The sequence below is a fragment of the Erythranthe guttata genome, chromosome 12 (assembly GCF_056151865.1).
Source record: "Erythranthe guttata isolate IM_541 chromosome 12, IM_541, whole genome shotgun sequence".
NCBI classification, from domain to species: domain Eukaryota; kingdom Viridiplantae; phylum Streptophyta; class Magnoliopsida; order Lamiales; family Phrymaceae; genus Erythranthe; species Erythranthe guttata.
The window spans coordinates 19,813,495-19,833,044 of NC_142544.1; the positions used below are offsets into that span (position 1 = coordinate 19,813,495).

A 19,550-nucleotide genomic window follows, 5' to 3' on the forward strand; every position below is an offset into this window, starting at 1 on the left:
TGAGGGGGTTTATATTGTGGCATGTCTTTGTTGAAGGATGATTTCAACCTCATATTTGTTGAGGTGTTTATGCATGCTAAGTAATGGCATTGCATGATTTAAGGGGCAATTGTGAAAATAAAATTGATAGATTAAAAAAATTTAGTTTTGGTTTTTTTGGTATTGGTTTTGGAATAAATTGATTATTATATCAATAAATTAAAAAATATATATATATTATACGTACATGTATATGGTACTAGAAGAAGAAAGAAGTGTGGAGAAAAAACAAGTTTTTGGTCTCATTTACTCCAGACACGACACGTGTCCAGAATGGTTCATGTCCCACTTTTTCAAAATTTTCAAGGGGAAAGAAAAACAATTAAAATTAAAAAATAATAATAATAATAATAAAAAGGCATCTTATCCAATTCGTAGTTGGTTCAAAATTCAAACTTTATTATCTATATATTAATAATAGGGTAAATTCCACTTTACCCCCTCGTACTCTGCCTGAGAGTCACTTTACCCCCTCGTACTCTCAATTTTATCGATTTACCCCCTTGTACTTGTACAATTTCCCAATACAACCCTTTCCTTCAATTTTTGTCAATTTTGACTCTAACGCCATTTGGTCAACTCTGTAAATTACAAAATTGCCACTGCCTATAACGCGTCGTTTCTCCTCCGTCAATATTGTCATTTCTTCTTCTCCCACCACTTCCCCTTCCAAGATATCCCCAATTGAACCCCTAACTTAGTAAAAATCAAGACCCAAAAATTGATCGATTCCACCCAGTGCAAAAAAAAAATATATGAATGTGTGAAACTTTCTCTTTTCTAATCTCGAGAGCCAAAATCGAAAAAATTCAATATTTACGTCAATATTTTGACTCTTGACCAAATGGCGTCAGAGTCAAAATCGAAAAAAGTTGACGACGAGAGTTGTATTGGGAAATTGTACAAGTACAAGGGGGTAAATCGACGAAATTAAGAGTACGAGGGGGTAAAGTGGTTCTTGGGCAGAGTACAAGGGGGTAAAGTGGAATTTACCCTTAATAATATCCATTTGCCTCTCTTTTGAAGTAAACAAATCTTGGATCTGATCAGCAAACCAAACAACTCTTTCGATTGTTCATATATATTTTTCAGAAAGAAATAAATGGGACTCAGATTGGTGTACGGATTGGCGTTTCTCTCTTTCTCCACCGCCTGCTTCCTCTGTCTCCACCTCATTCTCCAGCCTGTCTTTTACTTCACCTCCTGAACCACCGCCGCCGTCGTTGGAAGCCCTAATCAGCTCATGTTTGTAATTACGGGTTCGTGCTCTGAATTTGGGTTGTTTCTTTTCTTCCTTTTCCTTTTTGGGTGTGCGCGTGTGTAATTCCTTGTTATTACAGACCGTTGGATTAAATACTCTGTTGTAATTCAAATGATCTGAACTTCACTTTTTTATTTATTTTATTACTTTTCAATTCATGATTTATGATTAATGCAATCCCACTGCACTATTGCATCGTTATTATTGTGAACCCAAGACCACACCAAGTTCAAAATTTTAATATTCTGCTAAAAATCAAGCTTAATTATTAATATTCATTTAGTAATTATCCACTCTTGCAATTCCCCCTAATGTGCTGATCTGTTCATTTTTTGTGGGAGTATTAATTAATTTTGTCTACTGTACCACAACAACCTTAATTAACACATAGTAATTAACGTTAACTAATCATAGATGGAGCACACAAATTGTTTAGTTGTTGAGAAAGGTGGCCTTTCCCACTACAACAAAAGTGATATTTAATAGCGTAGTTTTATAGCGTGTTTGCAAATTCTGCTATTATTAGTTTTTGTCATATTAAATAACTAATTAATGAAAAAGTATAAACGCTATTAATATGGACAATTCCATTATCGAGGGTTTTTTAAGTCAAATTCACGATCAAAAAGTGTAAAATCAGTCTCTCTCTATCGCCTCTATCGGCCGAATATCTTTTAGCCGCTTCGATCTCATCAAATACTCTGTCGCCTCCATCGTTCACACTAAAATGTCGCTCGCCTCCGTCATTGAGGAAAGTCTCGCCCCTGTCGTGTCCAGCCATATATTCACGAATTATTCTCTCCACCGTCGAAGCATAAAGCAAAACATCCAGCGAATCAACTGAAACACTCCGCTCTCTCTGGCTCGGCCAGCCGGCGCCACATTGCTGATTCTCTTTCCTTTCCATACGTAATCAGTATTTCTCACTCACCATTTATTTGATTTTGTGTAAAATTGTCTTCAATTTAGTTTTTTATTTATTTTCGGCCAAAAAAAAAACCCTTATTCTACTCAATTGATTTGTTCTTTAATCTGCATCTATCATTTTATGTATGTTTTGTTGCTGTTAGAAGAGAATAAGTTCTTTAATCTGCATCTATCATTTTATGTGTGTTTTGTTGCTGTTAGAACATAATAAGAAAATCTAGTGGTTGTTTTGTAGTTTAGGAGACATGGATCTCTTTTCAATTTTGATTGGTTCAATATGATTATGACTTTGTAAAGATTGTTCTCTCTGCTGTATTCCTTGATAGTAATTTAGTTTGCTCCATAGGTATTACTTGATACTGGAAAAATGTATGTTCTCCCCCAGCTATTTTGTGCAGCATATATATATAATGTTTTCTATTTTGAATTTTCTTGGGTGATTCAATAAATTGTCTGTATTTATCTATTTGTATGACTGTATTTGTGTTATATTCATATAAATTTAAGCATTTCGGTTGATGGCCTTTTTACTATAGAAATAGTTAATTCCTTATTATAACAGAAATAACTACATTTAGCCTGATATGATGGAGGAAAAAAGTGATTATTGTGTGTCTGATGTGTGCTTTTCATCCTTTGCATTGTGGATTCAAACATAAGAGGAATGTTATATTTTGCTTTCTTGTGAAATATTTTTTAAATGTTTGGATTTCATGTTAAATATGTATATAACATGTCCGTTCAATTATCTTGCTAGTTCAGAATTATTTAGTGGACAAGTGGATTTGAACGTCTCTCTGTAATACAATTCTCGGGCGCCTCTTTGTGATTCAATTTTTAAAAGGACGGGCAAAAAGGTAGATGATTATTTGTATTCCCCTACTTAAATACTGTTCTGTCATATTAAGATATTGACACTGTAATTCCATCACTTGTCCTTATATATTTAAATTTTACCAGGATGTTGGAGAGTCTTGAAGTAAGTATGTTGTTTTAGAATGATTTATGCTTCTTTTGATGATTTTCGTCCAAGGTTTTTTTTTTCCTTCACTAGAAGTCCATGAATATAGGTATACCACAGTTTCATCCAGTCATTTAATTCGATCCACTTACTAATGTACTCTTTTCTTCTCAGTTGTGATTCTATATTTATTTTCTGATGATTTTTTCTATCATTAGTTGTATAATTAGGTATTTTATGATAACTTATCAACAATTATTCAAACAATATTCACTAAGATTTATGGTTTTTACAGGGATATAAGCAAAGGAATTGGCAAAAATAAGAAAGTGGAAAACGAGATAGCAATGAAGTAAAAAACGTGATAACAAGGATGAGAAAGCGGACTTAACTCAATGAGCTATTTTCCAAACTTGATGAGTTGATTGGAAAACGAGATAGCAGACTTGATGAATTGCTTTTGCTTCAAGTACATTTTTTTTAAATAATTATTCAAGTCCAACTTTAGGATTCTTGTGACTTGATGAATTGTATTGAATTGGATAAATTTAATATGTATTTATTTTTTATCTGAAGGAAGATATTCTTATATATATATATATATATATATATTAATTTGATTTTTGTACAAATGTTATTTTATATTTATTGTTATTATATAAAGATGCTTTATAGACGTAACAATGGCACATGAAAAGTGCTATAAAATAACCTAACATAGCATTTATAAAGCACAAATAAATAGAAAAACAATACAACTAAAACGCTATAGAAAATGATAATAGCATTTAAACAACGCTATAAAAAAGGATAATAGCATTTAAATAACGCTATCAAATAACGTTATTAGCACTTTAAACATGCTATAAAATGCAGCACTGTGATAACGTTCGTAAAGCGCTATAGAAACGTCTTGACCTATTATAGCTCCGGCAGACATAGCGTTTTCAAAAACGCTATAATAGGATAGTATAGCGTTTTTGAAACGCTATGGATGACCTTTTTTGGTGTAGTGTCCCTTCAAAGGTGGTCAAACAAATTGACCGGTTAGTGTTAATGGTTTATCTTATCCCATATTATATTAATTACATTTGCTTACAAATACACACACACATGTATGTTATTATGTATAAAAGTGATGCATTATTATTAACCACGTACATTTCACCGGTTGTAATTAGCACAAATTTTGATAGGATTAGGAATAATTTGATATATATCTATCTCTGCATATTAGAGGATGGAGAAGGATTAAATTAACGAAAAAGAAAAGATTGTATTTTCTGAGATAATCTAAATATATGAAAAAAACTGTCAACTCCTTGAACAACAATAAAGATTCATTATTCTTTTATTATTAATTTCCAACTACCAATTACAAGTCTTCTTCTTACATTTTCTCTCTCATTACATTACATTGGGTTTACATAGGAAGTTTCGTCAAATGAAACCACCTCCTTTTGTCCTCCTATTCAGAATCTTTAAATCCAGTATAAATGGTTTTTCTCGTAGGCCACCTCGTACCAAGATTCACATGAATTAATAGATTCTCTCTCTTTTTTTTATCGTATTATGTTGTTTTATTTTGATATATAGATAGATACAGAATATTGATATATATATATATAAAAAAAAATAATGGATAGTTCTATGGGGAGCAGTTTCATGGCAGTTTTTGCAGTTTCAGGCAGCGTGGTTCTCCTTGCCATGCAAGTTCATAAGCGCCTTCTTTCCAATTTCATGAAGAAGATGGAATTTGAATTTCGAAATTCATCAGGTTTTTTTTTTTTTTTTTTATTTAATTTCCTCCGATTAATTTTAATTTTATTTATTTGGCAACTGTGTGTGTTCTGCGTGAAATACTTTTTTTTTTTTTTTTTGTATGCAGGGACCGTGAAATCTGATTCGCCGAAAAAGAAGGTGAGATTCGCCGATGATGCGACTAAGTCAACGGCTAATCAAAAGGTTTGGGGGAAGAAATACATGGGTAGGCCGGCCGGTTCGAACCGGAATGATGGTGAAAATTTGGAGGGCATGCCTCAGAATTGGCAAGTTATGTACAAAGGGATTTTACAATATAGGAATCTTAGGGGCGTCTAATTAATTATATTTAGATTTCAATGGTGGTGGTGCGGCGGCGGCGATGGTGGTGGCCGCCGCCTGCGATTCTTAACTACCATTTCTACTTTTTGTCGGGTTGTGATAGTTTTTTGGATATATTTTGTTGTTGACTTTGGAGACGATTCAGTCAATTTTTGGTTGGTTTGTTTTGTGGCGCTTTGTTTTTCTTGTCAATTTTTTTTATTCTTTTTTATCGGAATTTTTAATATTTGTTGTCAATATTTTTCATTTTTCATTGTTGAAATTAGAAATACAATTTCGTTTGTTAAATAGGCCCATTTCCTTTATATAAGCCCAATAAATTAGCTGTTCAGGCAAGCCTGCTTAGTGGCAACCTTTTACATTTCACAATAGAAGCCCAATAACATATTACTTGTAAGAAGGGATTTGATCCAAATTTAATTCTAATTTGGAAAAGAAAAATATAAATATGTATATATTTCCTGGAAGTAAAAACTAAAAACAATTTACAACTTCGTTCCAAAAAAATCTAAAAAACAAAGAACGAAAATTTAAATTGCTGGTGATTGAAATAGATATATAACCTAGCTAGCTTTCACTATTTAAATAAATATATTCGATGTATTTAATTTTAAGGTAAATTACGATCAACCGCTAGGTAAAGTTAAATTACGGAAAAAAAACGAGTCTGTTATTTGGGTATGTACAACCACCAATTTAACTATGAATCTTCTTACACGTCCATCTTATTGTATCAAATTCAACATAATTTTTTAAATTTCGTGAAATATTTTTTTAATTTGTTCTCGTTTTGTATAAAAATGTATTTTTGATGCATCCAACTTATGATCATCGTGTTTCAAATGAAGAGGTGTGAGTAATGAATCAGTATGAAGAAGAATCTGAGGACAAGGTTTTATTTTGTACCCCTCTCTGTTTTTTCTTTTTTTCGGTTAGTACAAAGATTATAGTGTTTCCGTCACGAGCCGAATTTAACGTCAAATCAGATCGAAGAGATATATCACAAGAATCTAAACTCAGGTGTCTTTTCATGCCAGCTCACCCACGCCCACCACAGCGCGTGATAACTCACTCAAAATGGCCTTACACGTCACTCGACATGATTCTGTTTTCTTTCACACCTTACGCCTAAACTCCAGACACGTGTCTCGCTCTCCTTCTTAAACAAACCACTAATTATTAATTAATACTATTTGATTCATTGTAATAGATAAGTTACGAAAAATGAGCTTATGAAAATAAAATAAAATAACTATGAAAAATGGTATTGGTGAATCTGAAATGAAAGAATCAATTGTGTCTTGGCTAGTGTAAATTTAAACATTTGCATAAATATGTACATTTGCATAAATATATATGTACATTTGTATGTATATTTAAAAAAAAATATTATGTTATTAAAGAACTACAAGAAGTCCAATTATAATATTATTTTATTATTGGTCCAATCTTTCAAATTCAAAACAATTAGTTTATATTAATTTGAACGAAAAAGACAGACATAGTGCTATTTGTTGTTTAATTAATTTTAAAAAGTAGTTGAAAATACACCTATAGTAATTATTTCTTGTTAGATATTACATAATAAATAAGTTATATTAATATGCTTAATTGGACCAATCTAATGGGTCTACAATTTTTTCATTTACTGTGCCACGCGCCTAATAATGAGCCTACTAGCACCGATGACCAATAACCTTCAAATAAGGTTTGGGCCCGACCATCTCAACTAATTAAATTTCGGCCCAATCATTGATGTATAAATAAATGTTTTAATTCATTCCATAGAGGGACGGTCAATATTCGAACTATGCAACTGTTCGTATTTTCTTTACGACTTTTGCTATCCACACACATAACTTGAGCGTCGGATGGGTTTCAGCCGGATAAACCTCGATTAATTTACATGTTCTATGATCGTATCTATCAAGCTCCTGAGTTAGTGATTCACTTTTTTCTTCCAACTAATCATATTTCAACTCTATAAGGTGATCTAATTTTAGTATTAGCAAATATATAATATAATATTTAAAAAAATCCTCATGTTTTTTTATTAATTGTTGTACCGCTAAGGTGGGACCATTCAATTAGTATATCTCTTCGTGTATAAATAGACCCACTCCGAATTTCTCGGGTCTGCATTTATTTAGTCAAATAAAAATTGAATGAGGACCAATTAAATTGAATTTGACAGAGAGACACGGTTGGTTGCCGGAGAGTAAGACAGTCCGTTGTTTATCCTACTATTCCGGTGGACTCCTCAACTTATCCATTTCAACTTCCTAAAATTAGAAGAAAGAAAAAAATCACCACTCTTTCTACGCACATACATTCGCCGTCTACATTCAGCCTCCACCTCCCCATTCCGCCGCACGCCGCCCTCTCTCAGCATGTCATGCTTTTCCACACCGCGTCTATAACCCGGCTTCTTTCGCCGTTTTAAGGTACTTTTTTTTTTTTTTTAGGTTTTTTATCTTGCTGCGAATTTTATCACGTGTGATTAATTCCTTGTTTTGTAAAGGAAGAAGAAGCGAGGGAGATTATAAAAAACAAAGGAGGGGGAGAAATTGATCGGAGAAGCTAGGGTTTTGTTGATTGATTTAACAATGACGAGGCAAATCGTACTCCGTCCGGCGGGGTCGATGGCGGACCGGCGGCAGCCGCTGTTGGAGAACTCGGACTACTCGTCGCAGAGTAGCGTGAGGAAAGTGAGGCTGGCGGAGTTGGCGGGAGGGACGGCGGCGGAGTGCGCGGCGGTTTGCTGCTGTTGCCCCTGCGGCCTTGTCAACCTCCTCGTCCTGGCTGTGTACAAGCTTCCGGCGGGGCTATGCCGGAAGGCTCTGAGGAGGAAGCGCCGCCGCAGGCTCATGAAGATGGGGCTGCTGCCGCCGCGCAAGTGCAGCTGCGACGAGCAGGAGTTTCAAATCCACGCCGTCGCGCCTCCACTCGCCGTGCTGAGTGCTCTGGAATCTGGAACGGAAAACGAGGAGGTTATTGAGCTCGATAAGGAAATGATGGAGAAGTTCTACGGCGGCGGTTTCTGGAGGAGCTTTTCCCGACGGGATGAAATTTAAGGACAGTAAATCATAAATAATTACTGCGTCATTCGCAGTAAAAATTGTCTGGTTAAATTTACTGTATTGTTTTCACTATATCTAATTGCTATTAATATTTTTTCTCTCGTCATGGTGTACAGAGGATGTTGGTTATTTTTTTTTTTAATCTAGAATAATATTTCGGAATTAATTTTAAAAGACTACTTTTGGACTTTTTTCAACAAGTTTGATATTATATCATTAATCTAAATTAATTTTGAATCCGACTTTAATATTTATATAATATATAATTATTTCCTATTGGTAAATACTAAATAGGGATTGGGAATTAATATTTATATATATACTATAAAAAATAAAAATTGACAGTCTTCTTCATGGTAATAATTACTATGTGACACTAGGATTCACCATATGATACTCCACTATATGGTAAATTGGTAATTATTGCAACTTTGGTGTGGTGGCTTTTGATTTCTTCATGAGTATGATATATATCATGGACAATAACTCTGATTAATTATTCAGATTTTGACTAGTGATTTATTTGGCTTCAAAAATCAAAATTGCTAATTTTCAGTAGAAACGAGAACTAAATAATTTCATTTTGGACAACATAAATAATAATAATAATTATTATTATTATTATTATTATTATTATTACTTCTTCCTAGGAACAGTTACAACGACAATGACACACATGAATAATTGAATACGATTGAACGCAATACCAGGTACCATCACCTCGTATCACAGTGGCGTAACTAATGATAGCCAAGGGGGGGCAACCGCCCCTGCTAAATTTATTTATTAAAATACAATAACAATGGATTTAAAACTCTATAAAAACATTATTCCAAAATAGTGAAGCAATATATTTGAATTAAATCAACAAAAAAAAAAAAAAAAAAAGAGAGAGAAAATAGTTTAGAGGAAGAGGGTCCCACACCATACCCTGGATGGACATGACATGTTGATGTTGTACCTTTGCAAATAGTATCAATGTAAATAAAATTCCAGAGAGTTTTTTGGGCCTACATTACATTATTACAAAGGTTGTACACCAATCAGTGATAAAGATCCTATGTGGTGGCAGCCCAGGTGTTTTTTACCATCACTCCCTATTTTTATTCTTTTACTCAAATTATTAGTAATTTATTTATTGGAAATTGTGAAATAAAATCTATGTGGAAAATCCAGTCCAATGGGAGAGCCTTCAAGCAAAATCTTTAGTATGCTGGTCCAAAAGCTGCTACATTAGTTGATAAATCCAATTGGACCAATTCATTAATTATTTCAAAAATTGTTTAATGTATAAGTCCAGAATATAAGTATTTAATAAATAAATTTATACTAATGGGCCAACATATGTGCTCTTATAAATAAATTGCAATCTTTTGACATTTTAGCAAATGGGCTCTATGTTTAGAAGCCCATTTATTCATAATGGGCTTCAACCACTTTCTTCAACAATTGTGCTTCAATTATCAAACGAGTACCCAATATTTACTACTCACTCTGTCCCATATTATATGTCTTTTTAGGGAGTTTTTTTTGTCCCAAATTATTTGTCATTTTAGATTTTCAATGCATCATTAATTGCACTATTTTCAATTTTACCCTTTATCACTCCTAATTAGTTAGTTGTAAAATAATTAATGTCAAGGATATATTAGTATTTTCCTATACTTTTCACTATAATCTATACACATTTATTGATTTTCTTAATACGTGTGCAACAACTCAAAACGTCACTTAAATTGGGACGGAGGGAGTATTAAATAACCGAACCATTAAATAAAATAAAAAAATAAAAAATTATACTATATATTGCTCATAATGAACTCATCAACATAAAAAAAAAAAAAATTAATTAAACAAAGATTTGGACATCGTGTAGGTAACCAAATGTCTAAAGACTTGTCAAGTGGCACGTTTCACATGTCATCAAATCCAACTCCCAATTATTGTATTGTAAGAAGAATTACCGAGTAATAATCAAAACATATAAGTATTGGATTTGCACTCACCTAAACCAAACAACCACTAAGATTGAATATTATTACTCCCTCCTTCCCATTTTATTTGTCTTTCTAGAGAATTTTTTTTGTTTCAAAATAATTGTCACTTTAGGATTCCAATGAAGTATTTATTGTTTTTTCTCAATTATGCCCTTAATACTATTAATAAAATTAATGGAAAAACATTTATTAAAGTGGTTTTTTAGTCATTTTATTATGATTTTTCTAGAATCTATGCACATTTATTAGTTTTCTTAATATGTGTGAATTAGCCTAAAACGACAATTAAAATGGGAAGGAGGGAGTATTAATTAATAATATTATAAATATTAAAATATAAAATAGTAATAAATAGGCATAAACCTGACCTCATATCCATTTCCTCTTTTTATACGCCTCGCCATTCTCTCTCTCTCTATATCTTTCTCTCTCTAAAAACTGCCGCAAGGTGTCCGTGAATTTGACCCGGGAGAAATTCGCCTCTCTGTTTTGTGGAATTTGATGGGATCGTTCTCCGATTCCTGACCCGTTTTATCATTTCTGGGAATTTCTCTTCTTTTTGTCCCGGGAGGTAATCGTTTCATTCGCACAATTTACGCCTATCAAAATCATCATGTTTTTTTGTCCCGATCTAAATCGACAGCGTTAACTGTTCGATTGTTCAATTAATTTTGGTGCTTGTTGATAAACATGGTTGATTTCATGATTTAGGTTTTTTTTTTTTTGTGATTTTTTTCTAATTGTATATGATTTTTTATCACGCAATCATCCATATCAAATAACCCCAGCTTCAATTTCATTGTCCCTGATTTATGATTGATTTAAAAACTGCTTGTGCTGGATATTTTTTTGAAGGTTCCAGAAATGGATGAGGGGAAGAAGGCAGAGAGTCATATGGCATCAGCTGCGGCATTTGTAGAAGGGGGAATTCAGGATGCCTGTGAAGATTCTTGTAGCATATGCCTTGAGGGTTTTTGCGATAGCGATCCTTCCACGGTGATTTTTCGTTTCAATTTACTCTTTTTCATTTATCAAATTTATCGGTGTTCTGCGGAAAAAAAAACACTTTTTTTCATATTAGTAAAATCTTTTGAATAACCTAATGTAGGTCACAAGCTGCAAGCATGAGTACCACCTTCAATGCATTCTCGAATGGTACGTGTCTCTGCATTTTAATTAAATAATCGGGTTTTGCTGATGTCCTATTTTGTGTACTCATTTTTTGTTTACCCAATTATAGTTTTATTGTTGGTTTCGTTTTACAGAAATGAAAGAGAGAATATTTTTGATTTTGTATTTTCTTTGTATTTAGGTAAAATATATACTGGATACTTTCGGTCGTTAAATTCAAACGGTCTTAATTAATCTCAACCTGGCGTTGCTCGAATTCATATTCATTGAACTGTTGTTGCTCGAAATTCATATTCATTTAATTTCATATTACCTGAAATTATTCAAAAATGTATGTAAAGTTCTTGCTGTTAATTGCAAGTTAGAAATTCTTTAAAGTTGGATCATGTTATCTTCTACGAGTTAGTGTAGTTACTGGTGATTCCAAGAGTTAGAAAAAACTATTTCAATTATACGCTATATTCTTTTGAGCAAAAAATAAAACGGGGGTCGAACAGAAACTTATAGTACAATGCACGAGACAGGTGCCAAAGAAGCTCCAGTTGTCCGATGTGCTTGCGAGATATCAGTCTGAAAGACCCTACAAGGTTTGTCTTCGATGTTTATCTCTCCTTGTTCGATTACTCTGTTTCTTACTTTCTTTTATCCATGGTCACATACTTTATTCTTTTCGTGATTATTGCAGTCAAGAATTGCTTGAGGCAGTAGAACGGGAGAGAAATTTCCGGTTCACTCCAAGGAACTCTACGATATTCCGCCACCCCACCCTCGGAGATTTCGAATTGCAGCACGTATGTTACCAATCTTTTTCATCTAGTCAACTTTTTTCAGTTCCGTTTTATTCTCTGGTGGTGTTTAATGATTCCCTCTCCTCAATGCAGTTACCTGTGGGAGTGAATGATGCTGAACTTGAGGACCGGATTATCCAACACCTGGCTGCTGCCGCTGCAATGGGGCGGACTCGTGGCGGCATTGCTCGTAGGGAAGGCTCAAGAACTCGTTCCTCTGCTCATCCACGCCGCCATCCTTACGGATCTTCAACTGGCGGCAGGGAAGAAATCGAACCAGCTGCAGCATCTGAAAATAATCCAAGATTTCAGCTTTCGTCTTTGAACGATGAAGCCACTCAACATGTGGCACCGTCTTTCCAGAACAATCAAATTTCAGCTTCTTCATCCAGGTAGTTGTAGTTCTCAAGCCTGTTATACAGTCCTCTAAAATGGTATATATATAACAATGACTTTTGTTCGATTTTCAGAAACTATGTGAACCAGTCTTCCTTGCCAAATCAAGACAGAGCAGGGCCTTCCGAGTTTCAGTCATGGAAATCGCGAATCAATTCTATGTCGATGAAGTACGAGTTTTGTTTTCATGCTTATATTTTTTTCCTAATTCAATTGGCGCCGTTTGAATTCTGAGATGAATATTTGTTGGGTTTAATTTTTTTTTCTAAGATACAAAGAGTCGATCTCGAAGAGCACAAAAGAATTGAAGGAGAAGCTGTTTTCTCGAAACTCCTCCATGGCGGATATCGGTTCAGAAGTCAGAAGAGAGGTAAATGCCGGAATCGCCACCGTCTCTCGTATGATGGAACGCCTCGAAACTAGAGATAACAATAACAATAACAATAGAGATGCTTCAGTGACTGAACGAAGCAACAGCAATCAGCACACTCCGAATGATTCTGCTTCTTTGTCGGCAAGTTCGATTCCGAGTTAACCTTTTTAATGAAATATATTTAAGAAACGGGCATCCTTCTTCAGCATTTCATATTTGAAGGTGAGTTACATGAGTTGTTCTTTAATATATAAACTTTATTTATTTACATATCAAAAGTATAAAATATTATATAATTGAGATTGGGAGTTTGAATTTTTCAGGTAGATGTTTATCTTCTGCAAATATGACATGCTGAGGATGAGAATGTTACACGCTGCTTCACCTATTGACAGAGCTTTAATTTGTTCTTTTATCCCAATAAATGAACTTTTACTGGAAGAACAATTTAAAATATATTATATATTTATTATATTAGCTTGTAAACGCCAACATGGATTTTAACGGTTACTGCACTGACACGTCAGATGGTAGAAGTTGACATGGATTATAATGCTTTTTTTATATTTATAAAAAAAATGCATGAAAACTGATTTTTTTTGGGGGGTTTTTTGAAACTAAAAATCTATTAAATACTATTCAGATTTTTTATTTTTATTTGGAAAGAAAATTAGTTAATTTTGGTTAGGTGGGATGTGCGGTTGGTATAACATCTATAGTTTTTCTTTTATATTGTATATAATGGTGTTCATTACTTAGAAATAATTAAATTGGTGTATGTGTTTTTATTTATGTGGATGGATGACTAATAATATATTAAATAAATACACGATGCAACACAATATAATTGAGTTGACCAACAAACGAAATCGTCATCTCACTAAAATAAAAATATCGATTAAAATTTAAATTTCGCGGGTGTCTTAACTCTTAACATATGAGACAAAATAATTATTTGTTTATTTTCTTGATTTGTTTTTTATACGGTTTTATTCTGCGCTCATGAAAAATACAAAATAATTATAACCGTGTAAATACTAAAAATAATTAAATTATACTTGTTGTGAAATGACTATGCAAAAGACAAATCTTAATATGCAAATGTAGTTAGCCTACTGTAGTTTGCGTCTCTTGTATAATTTGCATATTATTATATAAGAGTGTAAGTAGTTCACCTATATTGTTAGATGCGGGTTCTTACGATTGGAAAAAAAAGTTAATCAAGAATTCGATGGATTTCTTCTTTAGCAACAAACTTTATTGGGAAATGATAACTTTAAAATTTGCTGATTTTCTATTTGAAGGGATGAATTTTGGGTAATTGAAATCTATCACTTAGTTGAATAATTGGATTAATAAAGGCGATGGGATGGGGAATAATTTTGATGGGCCATGATATTGAATGAGGATTATTTGTACTAATTTTTGGCACCGACAGTCAAAATTGCTCTACTTTCTTGAAATTATGTTCATGCAAATTTAAAACACTAATTTAATGCGTTTATATTCATAAGGTCTAGGATTTTCTCAAATAATAATTATTATAATAAGGTCTAGGAGTGCTTTTGTTTGATCAATAATTTCCCACTTTTTAGTTCCCACTCTTGAATGATAATGTAAAAAATCAAAATCCTTTCATGGAACAAATTTCAAGAAATCGATATATAATTTATTCTACGCTCAATCGATGTTAATTATAACCAATAAGTATTGGTAAATAATAAGTAGGGGAATAACATATTGCAAATCCTGAACCTCTGCTCTAATAGTAGATGCTAGGTATCATCTGTCCTAACGAGAATTGGTTCGTACGTAACAAATTGCTATAGTATATACAAGAAAAAAGCTACACCCGCTTTAAAAATCGACCTTTTATGCATTATTCGATGATTAGAAAAAATATATAAATTCATGACATTATTTGATGATGATTATCATTATCTAGATTAATGACTTAACACCCACTTATTAACTATTGGAACCACCAATCAATTCTCAGAAATAAAAATTAAATTAAGGTCGCTTTAATTATAATTAGTACATTGCATTTGCATGGACCATTCAACAAGCCAAAATTAGTTTTTATTATTAATTAGATACGAACAAGTCGTGACGACTAATAAATAAAACAATATGAAAAAATTGTAAAATATGACAAAAGATCCTCCATTTGGAGAACTGTCCCTATTAAGGTTTAATTGTGACACCAACCATCTACACACAAACTTCCATTTTTTTAAAAAGAAAAATAAATATTTTTTTACAATATATATATATAAAAAATATATAATAATTTATTGACCTTGATATATTAATGCATAAATACTTAATTATATTTAAATAAAAAATGATTAGGGTTACTAACAAAATGTTAAATTAAAAAATAACAATCAATAAATATATGTTGGGCTTTTTTTTTTTTTTTTTGAATTTTCTTTTGATAGATGTGTTTGGGCTTTCTTTTTTACATCAGTAAAACTTAGCGTAGAAATAACGGTGATAACTATTTATTGTTAGACAAGTGACAGCTCCGCTGCCGGGTCTGCTGAGGTCATACGCTGGACTCGGCTTCCCTTTCATGAGCCGATTCGTTTAATCAGCTTACCGGCTTAGCTTAGCCGATATAGTGACCGAGGAGCTATAATCTAATGTGGCAGGTGTTTGGTAGCTTGGCAATTTGTCCTTATTCAATTCGTCACACCTGCATCACTCCCTTGTTAATTAGGGCACTTTTAGGTTACTGTCAAAAGTTGACTCTTTTGCATGATATTGCTAATTCGTAAAATTAGCTGTTTTTTCTACTATTTTTTAAGTCACACTCTTTGCATGATTTATCTAATTTGCATCTTTACATTTATTTTAATACATTGTTATTTAATTTGGTCAATAGAACGACCTTATATATAAATAACAAAATAAATAATAAAGACCACTTTGCTATTTTAATTTTTTTTTGGTCAATAGTGAAAAGTCCTCTTCTACACATTTATAAGACGATATAAAAAATAAAATAAAAAACCAAGAAAAAGGGAAGAGCTAACTGAATATATAATTTTTTTGCAAGGGCAAAAGAGGGAAGGGCAAAATAGTAAATTCACAGAAAAGAAAAGGAAAAGGATTGTCGGCAGCGTCAAGTACACTCCTTAGCGGTTTAGCTGAGCCGGGTAAGCTAGCTACCGCCAACTCTTTCACCTGCAGCAACACTATACGTGTGGTCCCTCTTCCAGCCTGTCTACACATTTCCATCTTTACCCCTAAGAGAACTCTGTAATTCCGCTTTTAGCCATGTTCAGGTGGGGCCCGCAAACCCCGTGTCAACATCTCACTTCCCTCCCCCGTCACCCCTCTTTTCTTTTAATTCCTTCCCCCTTTTTTATTTCCCACGCTATTCTTCTTTTAAGAGAGAGAAAGGAACACCGATTTTTTTTTCTAGAGTGAGAAACCCAAATAACACCAAAACAGGCGTCATGGTTTCTCAGATCTATGGCGTTTTCTTCACTTTTCTGGCCGTCGCAGCTTCGGCATTGCCGGAGAATCCAGCCACGGCGAAGGCCGCCGCCTCAAATTCGAGTTCTCAGATCAACTCTAATTCAGTTCTGGTAGCTCTTCTCGATTCCCACTATACCGAGCTATCGGAACTGGTGGAGAAAGCCCTGTTATTGCAGACTCTCGAAGAAGCTGTGTCGAAGCACAATATTTCCATATTTGCCCCCAGAAATGAAGCCCTAGAAAGGGATTTAGACCCTGAATTCAAGCGCTTCTTGCTCGAGCCTGGGAATCTGAAATCGCTTCAGAATCTGATTCTCTTCCACATGATACCCAGTCGCATTGAGTCCAAACACTGGCCCGCCGGTGTGCAGAAGAAGCAAGTCCACCACGCCAGCCTTTGCCGCGACGCCGGTGACGAGAAGATTCGGCTTCACGAGAAAAATGGAGAGAGAATTGTGGGCATGGCTAGGGTTATTAAGCCGGACGATATCATCCGCCCCGACGGAATCATCCACGGCATTGAGAGGCTGTTGGTACCGAAATCCGTTCAGCAGGAATTCAACGCCAGGCGGAGCTTGAGGGCCACCTCCGCCGTTATACCGGAGGGCGCGCCGGAAGTTGATCCCAGAACAAACAGGTTGAAGAAACCCGCACCGCCTGTCGCCGCCGGCGCCCCACCGGTTCTCCCCATCTACAACGCCCTGGCTCCCGGTCCATCCCTTGCCCCCGCCCCTGCTCCCGGACCAGGTGGGCCCCACCACCACTTCGACGGCGAAAGTCAGGTGAAGGACTTCATCCAAACCCTCCTGCATTACGGCGGGTACAACGAAATGGCGGATATACTGGTGAATCTGACCTCACTCGCCACCGAGATGGGAAGGCTGGTTTCCGAAGGGTATGTGCTGACAGTTCTGGCACCAAACGACGAGGCCATGGCGAAGCTAACAACGGACCAGCTGAGCGAGCCCGGAGCGCCGGAGCAAATCATGTACTACCATATCATTCCCGAGTACCAAACGGAGGAGAGTATGTACAATTCCGTGAGGAGGTTTGGGAAGGTGAAATACGACACTTTGAGATTGCCGCATCAGGTGGTGGCGGAGGAAGCTGACGGCTCGGTCAAATTCGGCCATGGTGAAGGGTCCGCATATCTATTCGACCCGGATATCTACACCGACGGGAGAATTTCCGTTCAGGGAATTGACGGGGTTCTCTTGCCGCCGGAGGAAAGCAAGGCTCCTAAAGCTGCCCCTGCTGCCAAGATTGTTTCTAAACCTAGAAGAGGTATGCTGTTTTCCGGTCCAATTCTTTAATCCTTAAGCATTAATTTTCCGTTCGTGTTGATTATTAATTAGTTATTGCATATTATAAATGTTCAATTGGTATATGTTTCTCTTGTCAATTGATTTGTGCAAATGGTAGCCGGAAAATTTTCATATAGGGTAAAAGTTTTGACCGGAGGTCCGGAATCATCGATTCCGGTGGCCGGTGGGGGAATTAATTGATTGAGGTAGTTTCCGGTGATTATAATTTGTCTTATACAGCTGTACCGGTGAGTTTGCTGAAGAGGTTAATTGTTATGAGTCCAAAGAATCATAGCTCTCCCACCTTTTTGGCTGTTTCCATCTTTTTGTTGAAAAGATTATACTCATAACTCAATATCTTAATTAAAGCTAACTTGCATAATTGATCCATTATGTATTAGTACTACTTAAACACTTGTCTAATTAATTAGGAGATTAGCATGCTAAATAATGCAGTTATATTTTTAACGTGGAGGGTTTAGTAATTAGGACGGCTGTCGTTGTAATCGAACATCGCTTTCGATCCTTTCTCATTACCAAACCCTTTGCTTGTGTTTCATTAATAAGCAAAAGTTATTAGTGGACTAAGACAAAAATAAGTCTTAGTAAATGAAATTAGGTATTGGATTTTTGTGTCGGTGCAAGTGTGTTTATATATATATATACATATATATAGAATCCAGCTGTGGTTACACAATAATTCTTGATTGTAAAGCTTCAATTGTTGAGACCAGCCTGTATATGTTGGAGTTTTTGACCCCATAAATAATTATATGCACACTTCCTTTTTCTAATTGATCAGCTGTCTTATTCTATGGCCCCCCTTTGCCTTCAATTTCAATTTCAATTTCAATATTATTTAATTAGAGAATTAATCTAAAATTTATTTCTTATAATTATGCAGGGAAGTTATTGGAAGTAGCATGCTCGGTTCTTGGGGCTGTTGGACAGGATTCTCACTTCTCTACATGTCATTAGATCTTCATACTCTGGAATTTATTTTTATAAAAAAAAAATAAAGGGAAGGAAAAACAAAAATGATGCAAAAAGGGTAAGTCTAAATTCATGAGACACGTACATATTATTATTACAAGTATAATTTATTAATTGTAATAACATTTGTTTTGTTTGTTGAATAATTTGCAGTTGTTTTAGGATGGATGTAGTGGAGGTATCTTGTTTGTATTGTGTTGAAGCTGTTGCTGCTCAGAACCCCACAGGAGAGAGAGAGGCAGAGAGAGAAAAGCTCTTCCCTTCTGTTCTTTTGTTTTTTTTTTTGGGTATAAATATTAAATACTGTAAATTACATAGCAATTTTTTAATTTGTATTTAAGTTTGTACCACCGACAGTTTCAGATGTATGCACAAATATACACTTCTTTTTTGAAGAACGTATTATTTTCTTATTATTTGTTCATCACCACCACCACATTCACGGGTGGCATCATTTTTTTTTTTTTTTTTTTTATTTCTTTTTATTTATAATTATTATTACTTTTCAGCATCCAATACAATTCTTGTGATCCTATTTTCCACTTTTTCTATTTCTTTTAATAATCACCTTTGTCTGAATAGAAATGATTAATGAACCTTCCTTTCCTTTTCGTTTAACCACTTTATTTTACACTTTAACTAATCGTGTAATGTGTGGACGGCTATTAATTAATGGACCACTGTTTAATTAAAGAATATAATAATATA

At 34.4% G+C, this 19,550-nt stretch overlaps 4 protein-coding genes and 1 long non-coding RNA gene across 6 annotated transcripts; all 5 read left to right on the plus strand.

The window, feature by feature from the left end:
- The first annotated feature begins 908 nt into the window (after window positions 1-908).
- LOC148766698 (uncharacterized) lies at window positions 909-3,803 on the plus strand. Its single transcript, XR_016035091.1, has 3 exons — window positions 909-1,298; window positions 2,990-3,084; window positions 3,484-3,803. It is a non-coding gene; the product is annotated as an uncharacterized LOC148766698 (long non-coding RNA).
- A 582-nt stretch (window positions 3,804-4,385) lies between these two features.
- LOC148766699 (uncharacterized) lies at window positions 4,386-5,579 on the plus strand. Its single transcript, XM_088826560.1, has 2 exons — window positions 4,386-4,965; window positions 5,077-5,579. Exons 1-2 carry the CDS (start codon window positions 4,827-4,829, stop codon window positions 5,286-5,288), a joined length of 351 nt encoding a protein of 116 aa, XP_088682686.1. The 5' UTR covers window positions 4,386-4,826; the 3' UTR covers window positions 5,289-5,579.
- Window positions 5,580-7,414: 1,835 nt separating this feature from the next.
- On the plus strand, window positions 7,415-8,472 carry LOC105956570 (uncharacterized). Of its 2 annotated transcripts, none has more exons than XM_012980421.2 (2): window positions 7,415-7,735; window positions 7,813-8,472. In XM_012980421.2, the coding sequence occupies exon 2, from the start codon at window positions 7,898-7,900 to the stop codon at window positions 8,363-8,365; it is 468 nt and encodes a 155-aa protein (XP_012835875.1). In that variant the 5' UTR covers window positions 7,415-7,735; window positions 7,813-7,897; the 3' UTR covers window positions 8,366-8,472. The 2 variants fall into 2 exon arrangements, with proteins under 2 accessions (XP_012835875.1, XP_012835877.1); XM_012980423.2 differs by having other exon boundaries at window positions 7,430-7,735; window positions 7,817-8,472.
- Window positions 8,473-10,721: 2,249 nt separating this feature from the next.
- LOC105956823 (E3 ubiquitin-protein ligase RHF2A) lies at window positions 10,722-13,609 on the plus strand. Its single transcript, XM_012980727.2, has 9 exons — window positions 10,722-10,939; window positions 11,224-11,364; window positions 11,477-11,523; window positions 12,024-12,086; window positions 12,185-12,290; window positions 12,381-12,679; window positions 12,758-12,853; window positions 12,954-13,278; window positions 13,380-13,609. Exons 2-8 carry the CDS (start codon window positions 11,233-11,235, stop codon window positions 13,216-13,218), a joined length of 1,008 nt encoding a protein of 335 aa, XP_012836181.2. The 5' UTR covers window positions 10,722-10,939; window positions 11,224-11,232; the 3' UTR covers window positions 13,219-13,278; window positions 13,380-13,609.
- A 2,335-nt stretch (window positions 13,610-15,944) lies between these two features.
- On the plus strand, window positions 15,945-19,255 carry LOC105956824 (fasciclin-like arabinogalactan protein 17). Its single transcript, XM_012980728.2, has 3 exons — window positions 15,945-17,829; window positions 18,754-18,900; window positions 18,996-19,255. Exons 1-2 carry the CDS (start codon window positions 16,524-16,526, stop codon window positions 18,825-18,827), a joined length of 1,380 nt encoding a protein of 459 aa, XP_012836182.2. The 5' UTR covers window positions 15,945-16,523; the 3' UTR covers window positions 18,828-18,900; window positions 18,996-19,255.
- Window positions 19,256-19,550: the final 295 nt, after the last annotated feature.

Excerpts from the sequence above, each read along its gene's own strand:
- LOC148766699 (XM_088826560.1), top strand. The coding sequence starts at position 4,827 with ATGGATAGTTCTATGGGGAGCAGTTTCATGGCAGTTTTTGCAGTTTCA. Across the intron at positions 4,966-5,076 it reads TGAATTTCGAAATTCATCAG|GGACCGTGAAATCTGATTCG; the intron begins GTTTTTTTTTTT and ends TTTTGTATGCAG.
- LOC105956570 (XM_012980421.2), top strand. The coding sequence starts at position 7,898 with ATGACGAGGCAAATCGTACTCCGTCCGGCGGGGTCGATGGCGGACCGG.
- LOC105956823 (XM_012980727.2), top strand. The coding sequence starts at position 11,233 with ATGGATGAGGGGAAGAAGGCAGAGAGTCATATGGCATCAGCTGCGGCA. Across the intron at positions 11,365-11,476 it reads GCGATAGCGATCCTTCCACG|GTCACAAGCTGCAAGCATGA; the intron begins GTGATTTTTCGT and ends AACCTAATGTAG. Across the intron at positions 12,680-12,757 it reads ATTTCAGCTTCTTCATCCAG|AAACTATGTGAACCAGTCTT; the intron begins GTAGTTGTAGTT and ends TTCGATTTTCAG.
- LOC105956824 (XM_012980728.2), top strand. The coding sequence starts at position 16,524 with ATGGTTTCTCAGATCTATGGCGTTTTCTTCACTTTTCTGGCCGTCGCA. Across the intron at positions 17,830-18,753 it reads TGTTTCTAAACCTAGAAGAG|GGAAGTTATTGGAAGTAGCA; the intron begins GTATGCTGTTTT and ends ATAATTATGCAG.